Consider the following 14,804-nt stretch of genomic DNA (forward strand, 5'->3'; position numbering starts at 1 on the left):
GCCACCCTTGGGGCTGATTATGCAAATTTCCCTTCTCATAACTTGCTTCTGAGCATGCGCATTTTTTCCCCGTCGTTAAAGCGTACACACGACCGTTTTTCACAACGAGAAAAACGACGACGTGAAAAACGCTCTGGAGCCTACACATTGTTTTCAATGACCAATTAAAAAAATGCAATTTTTCTCCTTTGACTTTTCGATCAAGGTATGATGGGCAGCAGACAGTCAATAAGGCCACCAACCGAGAGCATTTCTGATGAACCGGATGAAATTTGCTCTGTGTATGGCCAGCTTTAGATAACAGGAGAGCAGAGTCCTCTGTGCCAGTATAGTAGTGCAGAGCACTGCCCCACCATACAATCATGTGCAGGTTGAATAGGTGTCACCTTTAGTGACATAAAGGGTAAATCACATTATATATGGATCACTGATCTCCTTTTCTTTCCTCTTCCTAGAAGGAATAAAGGTGGAATCTTCTCTCCAGGAATGTCACCGCTCAGTGCTGTGATGACAGAGATTACATCAGACATGAAATCTGAGCAATGAAATGCTGATCTTTTCACACATCATCTGAACTGACAGGGGAGGTGACTGAGTGGGAGTCCCCCACAGCATGGCCGTACCTGGGTCACCTATGCCAGGTGACCATCACAGGTGCCCCTCTCGCCCGCATGTCATGCCAAAATGCCAGAGTGACCTCAAATCTTTTCATTTACAGGTAAAAACTGCAAGCAGATTAAGACTGTGCATATAGTACCCTACGAGACAGACTTTAAAGCGGGGTTCCAACCACAATTAGCATTTTTTAAATGTATGTCCTTTCATCCTGCGTTTTTATAATATAAATCCAGTGACTTACTATTTTACAATCCGCCGCCGATCCGCATAGATATTCAAAAAAGATTGTTTATAAAACTATGTCCACACCGTTGTCATTTTGCTTGTGGGCATTGTGAAGCCCACAAGCACTTACTTCCTGGAAGTCTTGGATGGGGAGTGATAATTGGGTAGCGCACTGCATCCTGGGAAATGATGACACACATTTCTCAGGAGCATTAGAGGGAGATGATGTCAGAATCCTAGGTGGTTCCAAAGGCAGATTTCGTGGGACCGCATAGCAACAGGCATTTCCAGATGAGTAAAAAAAAAAATATTTTTCTTTTTTTTCTTTTTTAGGTCTAATGAGCACAATAATGGAAAAAAAAAATTTGGGATGGAAACTTCACTTTAAATGAGATTGATTTGTCTCCAGGATTTGTCAGCTTTGACATTTATCACATACTGTGCATCAGATTCTTCCTGAAGACCACTCTGTAGGTGAATGCCAACCTTCCCGCACATTGTTCGTCACGCTCAATGGTGAAAGGAAACTGTGTTGGCATTTGACCAGCTGGATCCAAGTTGTTTAATCATTTGGATACACTGTTTATTTTCAAATGCTTTACACCAGGGGTCTCAAACTCAAATTACCTGAGGGCCACAAGACAAGTTTTCATATGCCATGGGGGGCCGCATGCAAACTTTCAAACTTCAAAAACAACAGTACTGGTGTCAGCGAACACATTATTAACCCCCAGCACTGGTGTCAGCGAGCGCATTATTACCACCAGCACTGGTGTAAGTCAGGGTTTGACAAATTTGCTTGGAATCTAGGAGCCAGCTAAAAAAGTTAGGAGCCAGAAAACGCACCCCGTCCCGACGAGCTTGCGCGCAGAAGCGAACACATACGTGAGCAGCGCCCGCATATGTAAACGGTGTTCAAACCACACATGTGAGGTATCGCCGCGATTGGTAGAGTGAGAGCAACAATTCTAGCTCCTCTGTAACTTAAAACATGCAACCTGTAGATTTTTTTAAACGTCGCCTATGAAGATTTTAAAGGGTAAAAAAGTTTGTCGGCATTCCACGAGCGGACGCAATTTTGAAGCGTGACATGTTGGGTATGAATTTACTCGGCGTAACATTATCTTTCATAATATTAAAAAAAATGGGCATAACTTTACTGTTGTCTTATTTTTTAATTAAAAGTGTAATTTTTTCCCAAAAAAGTGCGCTTGTAAGACCGCTGCGCAAATACGGCGTAACAGAAAGTATTGCAACGATCGCTATTTTATTCTATAGGGTGTTAGGATAAAAAATATATATAATGTTTGGGGGTTCTAATTAGAGGGAAGAATATGGTAGTGAAAATAGTGTAAAATGACATTAGAATTGCTGTTTAACTTGTAATGCTTAACTTGTAATACCAACGGCCACCACCAGATGGCGCCAGCTCACATCTGGTGGTAATAACTTGTAATACCAACGGCTCACCACCAGATGGCGCCAGCTAAAAAAATTTTTTTTTTTTTTTTTTTGCTCCCCTCACTTCCACCCTGCCTGCGGGCCATTTATAACTGGTCCGCGGGCCGCAAATGGCCCGCGGGCCGGTACTTTGAGACCACTGCTTTACACTGTACATCCCAAGAATATCAATCATCAGGGCCATCAAAGTCCAGTAAGGGGGATTTTTTCCACTTGTTCCATGTTATTGAGATGTGGGCCCACTTTATTAGTTCAACCTTATCTCAACGTTTCCTTTTCTCCCAAGCATTAAAGTTTATGCCTTGGCAAAAAAAAAAAAAGATGCCTTCATTAAATAAGGCTCATAGTCTTCATTGACTTTAGTTTGTTTGAATTAAATCAATGCTGCCATCTAATGGACATTCTGTTTAGCTGCACCATTTCCATTCAATTCAGTTAGTTAGAATAGCTGGTTAGTTTTGACTCATGCAAGCCTCCGTATTTCTATCCCATGAGGCTTTGCACCGTCTTCAGGCCTTTCTTTCCATTTTCTCCTTGGAAGCAAGCACATTTCTGTTCTATCCCACGTCAGCCATACCGATCCATCTCCGGTACGTTTATCTTTGTGTCTCTAGCTAGATAGTTTGGGATGCTCTAATTGTGTGATTATTTACTAATTGTACTTGTTTGTATCTGTTTCAGTTTTACTCTATCTTGTACTAATAAAAGTTCAAAAGGATTCTGCGCCTACTGGAATGCATTGGTATGAGAGGAGTTAACAGTGTGTCCGAACACACCTCAGTCACGTGTAGTGAGGGGCATAACAGGTAGCCTGTAAAAAAAAAAACTGATTGAGACACTTCATACTTTATGAGCCACTAGGGGGCCCCATAGGATTTAATATTGTGCCGTTTGTCCCACTTATAAGACCCCATGTGCAGGGACATCTAGAAGCTGCAAATTCCCCCTTTCTCTTCATCTGGCCTTCCTTCTGGGTTCTGTCTCCTTATCCACTTGAATGGCTGGGCCATAATGATCATGTGCAACAAAGTCACATCACCACGCCACGGCCATAAATGTATGCTGAGCTAACAGGTGGGGCAAAACATTTATATAGTGTCTCCTCCATCATAAAATCCTACCTGCTGGCAACGTTTAAAAATGAGAGTTTGTTAGCACTTGAAACGCCTGTTTATATGTACTTCTTCACAATAAATGTTACAGTTGAGCAAGACTAACAAGAAAACAAAGCAGTTTTCTATAGTGTAATTATGTGTAATTAATTAAGAATGGGGGGGGGGGGGGTACTGTGGGGGTTGTCCCTCCTCTAATTTATTCAGGTCTATTTTTTGCACAAAAGCTGCAAAGACAGGCTGCTGCAGAATACTCCCACCTTCTTGCTGAAAGTGAGAAATGTGAAATTATATTTATAGGTACTGTTAGGCAACATTTAGTGCCGGTGTTCTGTCGAGAAGTGCCTGGCTATCGAATAGTGCCCGGGTGTAATTGTGCATGCTCCGCATGGAGCCAAGTTGAAGGTCAGCTGTTGAGGCGCGTTGCCGAGGCACGTTTATGTAGGAGAGAGGCGGATGGATACATGAAGGGGGCGGATATTTAAATGATGGGCAGTGCGGTTTTATCGATGGGCAAACAAATCTGGAAAATAAATCTCTATGTAAAATAGAAAGAAAATGCCCTTCAAATAATAATAAACACGCCCCGCAAGCGTCCAGAAATAATAGTACATAAACATTTCCTTTGTAGCTTTGTTTGGCCATTGATAAAAATTCCGCCCCCAGCACTGGCCATCATTCAAAAATCTGCCCCCTTCATGTAACTATCCGCCCCTCTCCTGCATGAAAATGTGCCTCGGCAACGCGAGACGACAGCCGATTGTAAACTCAGATGTTCTGGGGATCCATACTGCGCGTGCGTGGAGCATGCACAGTTCAACCCGGGAATTTCTCGATAGGGGGCATTTCTCAACAGGACATCCGTTCACACATGGGCGGCTTCAAAGTCACCCGACTATGAAGCCGCCCCGTACAGCACGACTTCAGCGCAGCTTGCAAAACGACCTCTGTATAGAAGTCAATGCAAGCCGTTCTGAAGTCGCCCCAATGTAGTACAGGAACCTTTTTCTTAGTCGGAGCGACTTGAGTCGCTTCTATTAGAACGGTTCCATTGTGCAGAATGGAGCGCGACTTGTCAGGCAGCTAATGACATTTAATTTGCTCTGTGAACCATTTTTTTTTTTTTTAAATAAAATACTTTTTTTTACCTTGTTTTCCTCCTTTGCTGCACCTTAGTGCTGCTGAACTCCTGTAGCCTTCCTGCCCACATGCACTACAGCAAGGGCTAAAATTGCACTTCTTAGAGCAGGTTTCCTGGCGGTGATAATTGTGGACCAATACCATAGTCATAGGCGTGCGCACAGGGTGTGCCGGGTGTGTCTGGGCACACCCTAATCACCCAATGTACATTAGCATTATCCATGGGGGTTGGGGGTGCAAGGGGCCAGTGTAAATGCCCCTATTATAATAAAGGCTGGGTTCAAATGGAACCCATTACACCTGTATTTAGGGTGTAATGTAATATGCTCCAAATCAACTGTCCCCTACCATCAGAGCCTCCTTCCTGTAACAGCAGGTGGTGTTCATGTGTGTTTGAGCTTTGGGGTGCACACTAATGCAATAGGCTGCGCACACCTATGACCAGAGTGGATGTAGTGATGTCACAATGTAGAGTATAAGATTTCCTATCATCTGTGACCAGTCTTGCCACACAGAGTTAATCCAGCTCTGAGCAATCCCCTTTTATTGTTCAGTGAAAATTAACAGACTTCCAGATAAAACCCTGTCTAAATAAAAAGTCCTTTCCTCTCTCCTTGCTTTGAGTGACAGGTTATTTACATATCTAGCTTGGACATGTTTATCATATGTTATGTTATGTTTATCATAATATGAGGTGATCCACAGTATAAAAAGTGAGAAATCCACCCCTCCCCCACATAACACATCCTGGTTGTATACAATGAACTGTGGATCACCTCATATTATAATAAACATAACAACATTTTGGGTTTACATCCACTTTAAGTGTAAAGTTCTGCTTTATGCTTCATCCCCCACCCCCTCCTCTTCTGTTTTTGGCATTTTTTGGGAGGTGTACTTTTATTTATTTTTTCAAACAAGGCAAACGACCACTTTAATGTGTGTTGAAACAGCCACTTGTAATCTCCATTATAAGCCCGTGTCACCCAGGAGCACAATTGGGAGACAGGAATAGTGTTGTCACTCTATAACAGGAGGCAGAACAAGGACCTTTATAGTAGCCATGGTAGGATCACCAGAGATTATTTTATTGAAATCTGCAAATTTGAAAAGATTTTTGAAACTACATTAACATAGAAAAGATTGAAAGAGATTTTAATAAAACCCTTGAGCCCCTTAATAGCCTAATTTTCTGAGACCTGTGAAAGATGATCATGTATAATCTGGGAAATCACTTCTGTAAAGTTCGTCTGAAAATGTCCTGGGAAATGTAAAATGAAAAGTTACTGCAATTTGTTAAACTAAGCGTGATACATTTTTATATCCGTTTGGGATCTGCAAATATATTGTCATTATGATAATAGAATGAGAAGCTTTTCGTGGAGACTTTTTTTTTTTTTTAGGACAAATTGGGCTTTCAGTTGATGGTTTGATGGATATCTTCGTATTTTTTATTATCAGAAGAATAATTGCACTAAATTGTAAAAAAAAAATATATAAATTTTTTCAAAATGTAGCTGTATATTTCTTGCCATTACCCTAACCAACCACCAAAAAAAACCTGCTCCTAATGATTGCAGCGATACCACATTTTTTATTTAATTGCTATTTGATGTTTGCACCTGTTGTATTGCCTAGAAACAATTGTGCATTTTTCCTTTTCACGTAACTAAAACACACTACAAAAAAATGTAATCCTAATTAAAATACATAGGCCCTGACCTTAAACTCTAACCTGACCCATATCAAACTCTGATCTAGCTATTTTTTCTTTATTTTTTATTTTTTTTATTTAAAGATAAGACACAGATACAAGCATAAAAGCAACTTCACATTACCGATGATTGCAATGAGTATATGAGATATAATGACCATACAAAACCGTTGCATGTGGGTAAAGGGAGTCCTACTACTTGCTGAAGTCTAATACAGGGTAAACATAAACATCTGTGCTCATCACATTTTGTTTCTTTTTTTATTGAGAGAAACGATAAGAAAGAAAGAAGAGAAGAGAAGAAAGGAAAGAAGAGAGTGAAAAAAAAAGAGGAATTAGAAAAGGGAGAATGAGAGAGAGAGAGAGAGAGAGAGAGAGAGAGAGAGAGGGAAAAAAAACAACAGGGAGGGGGCGGGGTGACAGGATAGGTGACAGGATAGCCCAGATCGGTAACGCTGAACTAGCGCTGGGGTTTTATTTATTTTTTATACTCTTTTTTTTTTACACTTTCCACCTCTAGCAAGGAGAAAAAGATACAATTTATCCTTTTCTCCATTCAAGAGGAGAAAACAACACAGGGGCAGGCTGCACAGTGACTGATCACTGTGATAGCGAAACAGAGGCTATCACAGTGATCAGGTGATCATGAGCTGATAGTTATCATAAGTCCTGAGGCTCTCAGTGAGAGCGCAATCTCTGTGCTGGGAGTGCCCTCTGCTTAGCAGGAACACAGCAGTGCATATATATATAAGAGCCCATGGATAAAGACCCATTTCCGTTAGGCCGCATATATGCACACAGTCTTCAGGGTGCAGTGTTTTTTTTGGGGGGGGGGGTTACAGGTAGTTGAGAAGGGTTTTAATATCATTTTGCATGTATTAAAAATGTTTGTAAGGGTATAATTTGCGAATTGTGCCCATATGCTTGAACATTTCCACATATAATACATATAATTTTATTCTATGTATAGACTAGATATATAGACTGGATTTAAAGTAGGGGGTGAGAAAAATATATATATATTACTCATGGAGGGAGGTGGAAGACATCTGTCCACTACCAGCTCTGAGAACTCAGCAATCAAAGACTGGTGATCAGTCAGTATTCTCCTCAGGTCCGAGAGAGCCATGACTGTCAGTCACCGGCTCTCCGCTCTGCCCCTCCAGCGCTCACTGAAGCACTAAGCTGTGAAGGGGCAGGAACGGCTGGCTCAGGCTCTCAGCAGCTCACTGAGAGGCTGAGCCAGCTGCCAGTCCTGCAATCTGGAGGGATATCTGTATCAACTGAAATTCAGGACTGATCCAGCTCCTGAGTGACGGCAGCCAACAGCAGACTTAGAACGGGCAGAAAACGGATCACAGGGTCCAGAACAAACTGCCCTCCTGTGATCCATAGAAGTATAGCCAAAATAGATTTGGCCATACTTCTCTTTTAATTTTATATTTTGATCTTTTAGCTCTACTCCTTTATTTTTTTATTTTTTTAAGCATGGTTCAATCAGGAAATCCAAAGTTGGATATTATTTCTAGTTTAATATGCAATACAATACAGATAGAAAGTAAACATGTGGACACAATAAACGTGTTACTTTAAAACAGGTCTGCAAAGTGATCTGTATGGGATGAAGGTAATGATCTTGAATGGCTTCAATGGAACGGATCTTACAAATACACTTTATAAAATTCAAGATATTTCAATCTAAAATCCTATTCGCTTAAAAAAAATTCCAAGAGCAGGCGTTTCCGATAGTGACTTTTCAGTTTGTGGAACAAGTCAGAAAGTTCTATTACTTCTAGTTTCTGTATATCCCCGCTCTGTTCCCGTCTGCCTGGGAGGTGCTCCCATATACTTTTTTGTCCTGCCCATCTTTGTGTGTTCTAGATCTTCTTATTACATTCGTCATAATATAAATACAAATCAAACAGGGATGGTGGGAACTCTTCATAATGGGATTTGCTGGTGTTCAAACCTGGGAACGCAGAACAAGAATCGGGAAAAGCCCCCTGATGGACTTAACAGGTGTGCAGAACAAGAAACTCAGTGCAGGGATGGTGAGAAACCTTCATAGTGGGAACAGGAGGTGTGCAAACTTGGGAACGCAGTGCAAGAATGGTGGGAACCCCTCATAATGGGCACAGTAGGTGCACAGTGCTCAGAACTCAGCACAGAGATGGTGGGAACCCCTCATAATAGGCTCATAATGGGTACACTAGGTGTACAGTCCACAGAACTCAGCACAGGGATAGTGGGAACCCCTCATAATAGGCTCATAATGGGCACAGTAGGTGCACTGTCCTGAGAACTCAATGCAATCACAAAAATAGTAACTTAGGGCTGCCAAAAATATAATTGAAGTCTAAATAGATTATATACTGTATTATTCATGCAATAATTCTTCCCCCATAAACCACCCCACCTCCACCCCCCGGAGAGAATGATGAAAACTCACGTAAGTGGTACTCTTGCACATTGCTGATGTAGCCGTAGACTGAAGAATAGCCAAATACGATGACCATTATCACCTCCCGGGTGTCCAGTTCCACAATGTGTGCCGTATGGCCCTCCACTGCGTAGTGCTGTCCATGATTCAGCACCATGGGGGTTCGCGTCGTCCATGATTGGCTGGAGATGTTAAATACCCAAAGTTCATCAGTGACATTCCCAGCACTGGTCTCAATTTTCCCACCATACATGTAGATCTCATCCTGGGGAGAGCAAGAGAGAAAACAGAAAACATCAGATTTACTGAGCTGACCAGAAACTGACATTTATATTATAATTTCATCCAATCCACCCATATCCACACAGCCTTTCCCCACAACATTTGCTATGGGCAAAAAAATCCTATATTGTGATAATACAAGGGGCATTCAAGTCAAGTTTTTGAGTTTTTATAATAAAAGAACAAATTTCAAGTGGAAACTGCATTCATTTTTCAACATACTCCCCTGCTACATTTATACACTTATCCCAGAGTTTAACCAATGCCTGCAAAGCTTTGGCATAGAAAGATTTGTGAGTACGCCTGAACCATCCTAGGACAACCAAAATCCAATTGAGAATCTGTGGCAAGACTTGAATCTGTGGCAATCTGACAGAGCTTGAGGCATTTTACAAAGAAGAATGGGCAAAAATATCTCTCTCTAGATGTGCAAAGCTGGTAGAGACATCCCCAAAAAGACTTGATGTTGTAATTGCAGTGAGAGGAGGTTCTACAAAGTATTGACTCAGGGGGTCTGAATACAAATGCACGCCACACTTTTCACATATTTGTAAAAAAAAAAATTCACATATTTATTTGTAAAAAAAAATTGAAAATCATTTTCCTTCCATTTCACATTTATGTGCCATTTTTTAAGTTTTTGCTGTAACTTGACAAAATGTGAAAAATTTCAAGGGGTATGATTACTTTTTCAAGGCACTGTATTTAAAACCTACTATATTCTTATAAAACCAACATAAAGAACCTTTATATCACCTTCTCCACTTATGGCAATGCATTGGCAAAAATTGCTAAATTTTGCAGAAATCTCCAGATTGTAAGTACAACTTTGGGGAAATAAAAACTCAGTTTTGTTCATTTCTATTGTTCAATCACAGGTACCTCGAAGTCTGCTTAGTAAGGGTAGCCTTGGCACTCTTTTCCTCATGGCTAATGATCCAAGGATGAATATTTTTCATGTTTAATGTTACCAGTGAAAGAAAACCCTAAACTAAATAGTTAGGAAATTCTTCTCCAAGAGGAGAAGGCATCCATCACCTAAACATACCAGCAAAAAAACTGGAACCCCATGGAGTGGGCAGGGTTATAGGGGGACACTAGTGGGCAGAACCAGCAACGCTTTTGCCAGTTTACAACCACCGGTAGTGGCATATAACCCAGGGGGTCTTTAAATCGATTCCTGTGACCTGTACTGTACGATAAAGATAAATAGTTTTACCTTGAGTTTGCCTTTAATTTAGATTCAAAGAAGGAAATATTTTAGAGGTAAATTACATGGCAGAGGAAGGTTTCTTTCCTGTGTGTTACCTCCTGCATTGTGTCTCTAGCAGATAACACCTATTTCTTGCAGCAATTAGCAAAGCAGCGACAAGTATGTGCTAATGATTGTTAGCTTTTCTTCACATGAGAAAGATCCTGGGGACCATTTAGCACCAGGTTGGGGTTGGGGGAGCGTGTTATTTTGGGTATTCTCCTCTTCAAATAGAAACTGAGTGAAGCTGTCAGAACAACAGTTCTCTCCCGTGCAGTGGTGGCCCCCATCCACAGAGGGCGCACCTGCAACGCCTCCCCTATCCATGCATCTGGCCCCTGATCTACATCAGTGGCGCCGGACCGTGGAATCCAATGTGGGGTGGGTGTTTTTGTGAAGCACCTGATAAGAGCCAGATAGGTAGATTCACACACATCTGCCTAACTTTAGGGCGGCCTAGCCTAGCCTTTTTAGGCTACACCGCCGTAAATTAGTTAGGCTAGTAATGATACACAATCTACTTACCTGCTAATCTATGGTGGTGTAGCCTAAAACGAGCGGGCGTAAGGGCGCCTAATTCAAATGACTTGGAGGGGGGCGTGTTGTATGGAAATGAGGCTTGACCTCACGTTTTTTGACGTTTTTGGACACTGCGCATGCGCCGGGCGACTACATTTCCCAGTGCGCATTGCGGCTAAGTAGGCCGTACGGGCCTATTGATTTCGACGCGGACGTAAACGACGTAACTCCCGATTCACGGACGACTTACGCAAACAACGTAAAAAATTCGAACCTCGCGGCGGGAACGGCGGCCATACTTTAACATTGCTATTCCACCTCACGGAAACAACGTTAATCAACGGCGTAGGCCTGGCGTACGTTCGTGAATCGGCGTATTTCCTAATTTACATAATCTACGCCAGCCGCAATGGAAGCGCCATCTAGCGGCCAACAGAAACATTGCAAGCTAAGATAGAACTGCGCAAGCCGGCCTATCTTAGCTTTGTTTAAGTGTATCTCTGTTAGAGAATACACTTAAACAAACGCCGGCGTAGATTCAGAGTTAGGTCGGCTTATCTACTGATAAGCCGGCCTAACTCTTTGTGAATCTACCTAAGAGTCTCTAATAAGCTTCAAAAAAGGGTGAGCTCGGAGCGCAGAGCATTGCGCTCCAAGCCCACCCAGTTGTGTGACCATAGCGAATACATTTTAACTATTATCACCTCCTTGGCAATCAGGAGGCAGGTCTGTGAGACCTGTTTCCTGATTGGCCAAAGCTTCAAGTGATCCTATTGGATGCCTAGCGATTTGGCAGAAGAAGCTGGAGCCACCTGGGTGCTGTCTTACGCCGTTGGGAGGGTGGTGTTTTTTTTTTTAGGAGGGGGGGCGGCGGCGGCAAACAAACACCAGCTGCCACTGCTCCCATGTGTTGTAGGAGAGTAAAGCTGGCCTTACATGGGGTGAATATTGGGCAGTTTCTAATGAACCAGATGAAATTTGAGCTGTGGGTAGGAATGTTTATATATATTCAACTTTATCTTTGAGATAAGTATGCTAAAAATAACCACCTGAAGGGTACATCACAGTAAACCCCCCTTACCTTATGCTGCTGCTGGAAAGAAGCTGGGAAACAGAGTCTGGAGGACCAGGGTCTGGAGGAGGACCAGAGCAGGGCTGGAGTCAGCAGCCAGAGTCTGGTGAATGCTGAGACCAGGGGAGGCGGAGATGAGCCACTCCATGGCTGTTGACTGCAGAAACGGGATGGTGGGGTTGGGTGCCACAACCACAGGAGAGGTGCGAGGGCCCCATGAAATTGCCTGGCAAGCCGGATTTGGCTCATGGGCATTGTGTTTGACACACGTGACATAGGGCATCTCTTTTATGTCGTTCTTTTGCACAGAAATACCTGGTCATCCTGCCAGTCCTTCTCTGTGTTTGCAACTGACCATGCCAATCATGTTCAGTTGATCTATGCTAATATATGCTGTAGTGGTTAGTTTGCATTTCAGTGTTTCCCTGTTAAAGTTACAGAACACTGTGCCAAAGCATGGTGCGCCTGTAACTTTATAGTCAGGTTTTCCAACATGCCCCTCACCTAGCTCTGCTGGGCTGACTGACAGCAGCCCCCAACAGAATCCTCGCTGTCAAACTGCAATTGCTGGTAGCTAGTTGAAGCGCAACGTTAAGAAATGGGGAAAGTACTTCCCCGCATGCATCATGTCACAAACAGTGTGCCGAAAACTAAAATGACATGCCTCCCACTCTGAGTGATAAGGACCTTATGGAAGGCTGCTCAGTCAAGTGCCCATCAAACAAAACCACCAAAAAAAGTTTTGTTGAAAGAAATATATAGAAAATAAAAAAATAGCATATACAATTGCTACACATGCCACGTTGTAGTGGTAAATTATTAAATATTACTTTTCCTTTTCAATCTGCAACGCTGTCATTTTCTGTAAAATGAAAATTATACGGCAAAATTGCAGAAAACCTCCAAAAATGTAATTTCCTAATTGTGTGATTGGCGCACTAAGATACAAGTCAGATTTTAGGCATACTCTGCAACAGAAATTACAATTTCGAGGAGATGCTCCCAAAGGGTTAACTACTTCCAAAGGGATGCAGACCCTGCAGATTTTCTCATCAGAACACAGAGACTGTATCAGGTTTTAAGGTGATGCTAAAGGTTCCGATATCATTTTTAAAAATAACAAACATGTCATACTTACCTCCACTGTGCAGCTGGTTTTGCACAGAGTTTACCTTGTGGGCGCGCTCCCGAGTCCTGCATTCGGCGTCCATAGCCGCCAAGTGCAGGACTCGCAACCCTCCCCCCCCCACCCCCCCTGGCATCCGCGTCATTGGATTTGATTGACAGCAGCGCGAGCCAATGGCTGCACTGCTATCAATCTATCCAATGAAGAGCCGAGAAGCCTGGGCAAAGATCCAGCGCGTTCGCGACACAGGACTTTCCAGGGCTCAGGTAAGTAAACCGGGGGGGGGGGGGCGGTTTGCTGGAGAGGATCTATTTTTTCAGTGGAAGGGTCTATTTTTGCTGGGGAGGTCAGTTGTTGCTGGTGGGGGATCTATTGTTGCTGGGGGAATCCTATGGTACTGTGAAACAATTGTTGCTGGGAGACTTCTACTGTGGAGGGAGGGGCCTATTGCTGCTAGCTGTTTAGAGTCTATTGTTGCTGAAGGTGCTCCGTTGTTGCTGGCTACAGGGGATCTGTTTTACTTCCTATCACAAATTACATACAAATTACTTAGCACCACAAATGAATACTTGGTTCTGTATCCATTACTGAGAGGTGGGTAGGGGGTGAAACCAAGGAATGGTGCTCAGAGGTGGGTAGGGAGTGGAACCACGGAACGGTGCTCGGAGGTGGGTAGGAGGTGGAACTACGGATTGGTGCTCAGAGGTGGGTAGGGGGTGGAACCACGGAATGGTGCTCAGAGGTGGGTAGGGGATGGAACCACGGAATGGTTCTCAGAGGTGGGTAGGGGGTGGAACCACGGAATGGTTCTCAGAGGTGGGTAGGGGGTGGAACCACGGAATGGTTCTCAGAGGTGGGTAGGGGGTGGAACCACGGAATGGTGCTCAGAGGTGGGTAGGGGGTGGAACCACGGAACGGTGCTCAGAGGTGGGTAGGGGTGGAACCACAGAATTGTGCTCGGAGGTGGGTAGGGGGTGGAACCACGGAATGGTGCTTGGAGGTGGGTAGGGGGTGGAACCATGGAATGGTGCTCGGAGGTGGGTAGGGGGTGGACACAAGAGGTGACTTGGAAGAAGGGAGTTCCTGCACCTATTCTCTGAGAAAAAAAGCCCTGCTTAAACGTTATTATTAAACTCATTCTTCCACTTAGCATAGGTTCTGGTTCTCTTCTATAGCTACAGGTTTAGAACAATATCTTTGGGGAGGGTCATTTCTCATAACCACGCCCCCCGCAAGAGAGCTACATGTGTTTTTATTTCTACCCGGAGTTTAGGTTTAATAAACAAACACATTTGCAATCATTCTTATGAAGAATTGTATAACTACATCTTTAAAGTAAGCTTTACACTCACATGTGGAATTATTATAGTTGGCAATTATCACTTAGTACTGCAAGCAAATTTCCTTTTAACACCTGTAAATGAATCACAAGTCAATTCAAATGCAACTCTGAATGATAATTGTGCTGTAACCAATGCTCAATTCACAATTATAGTCTGCAAAGTGTAAAGACCAAAGTCAGAAAAGTTCGGTCGGAGCTCCGACAGTCTCGGCACCATCTGCTCTATAAATGTCAGCAGGATTTTAGGAAGATGACGGCTTCTTGGTCCATTTTTGTTCGTATTGTTCCATTTCTCTGCAGCGTATTAATTGCAATAATGTGTCACGAATGACAGCATGGAAGCAAAAGATGTTAAAAAGCAGCATAAAAGCCCGTCCAACAGCCCCCCGCAGAGTGTAATTACAGACAGAAGCTTTATACCAGATTATAAGATTTCCATCCTCGATAATCTGATATTAAACATTATGACGCAGCACGTGGCGAGTTAAGGTTTCCCCGAAC

The 14,804-nt window shown here is 43.0% G+C and overlaps 1 protein-coding gene across 1 annotated transcript in view; it reads right to left on the bottom strand.

Moving 5' to 3' along the window:
* The window catches only part of ATRNL1 (attractin like 1), an 859,416-nt gene that overhangs the window by 653,148 nt on the left and 191,464 nt on the right, over positions 1–14,804 (bottom strand). Inside the window, exon 8 of the mRNA XM_040361535.1 lies at positions 8,720–8,975. Within this exon, the coding sequence (XP_040217469.1) occupies positions 8,720–8,975 (256 nt within the window). The remainder of the gene's footprint in view (positions 1–8,719; positions 8,976–14,804) is intronic.

This window comes from Rana temporaria, chromosome 8, assembly GCF_905171775.1.
Source record: "Rana temporaria chromosome 8, aRanTem1.1, whole genome shotgun sequence".
Classification (NCBI taxonomy): domain Eukaryota; kingdom Metazoa; phylum Chordata; class Amphibia; order Anura; family Ranidae; genus Rana; species Rana temporaria.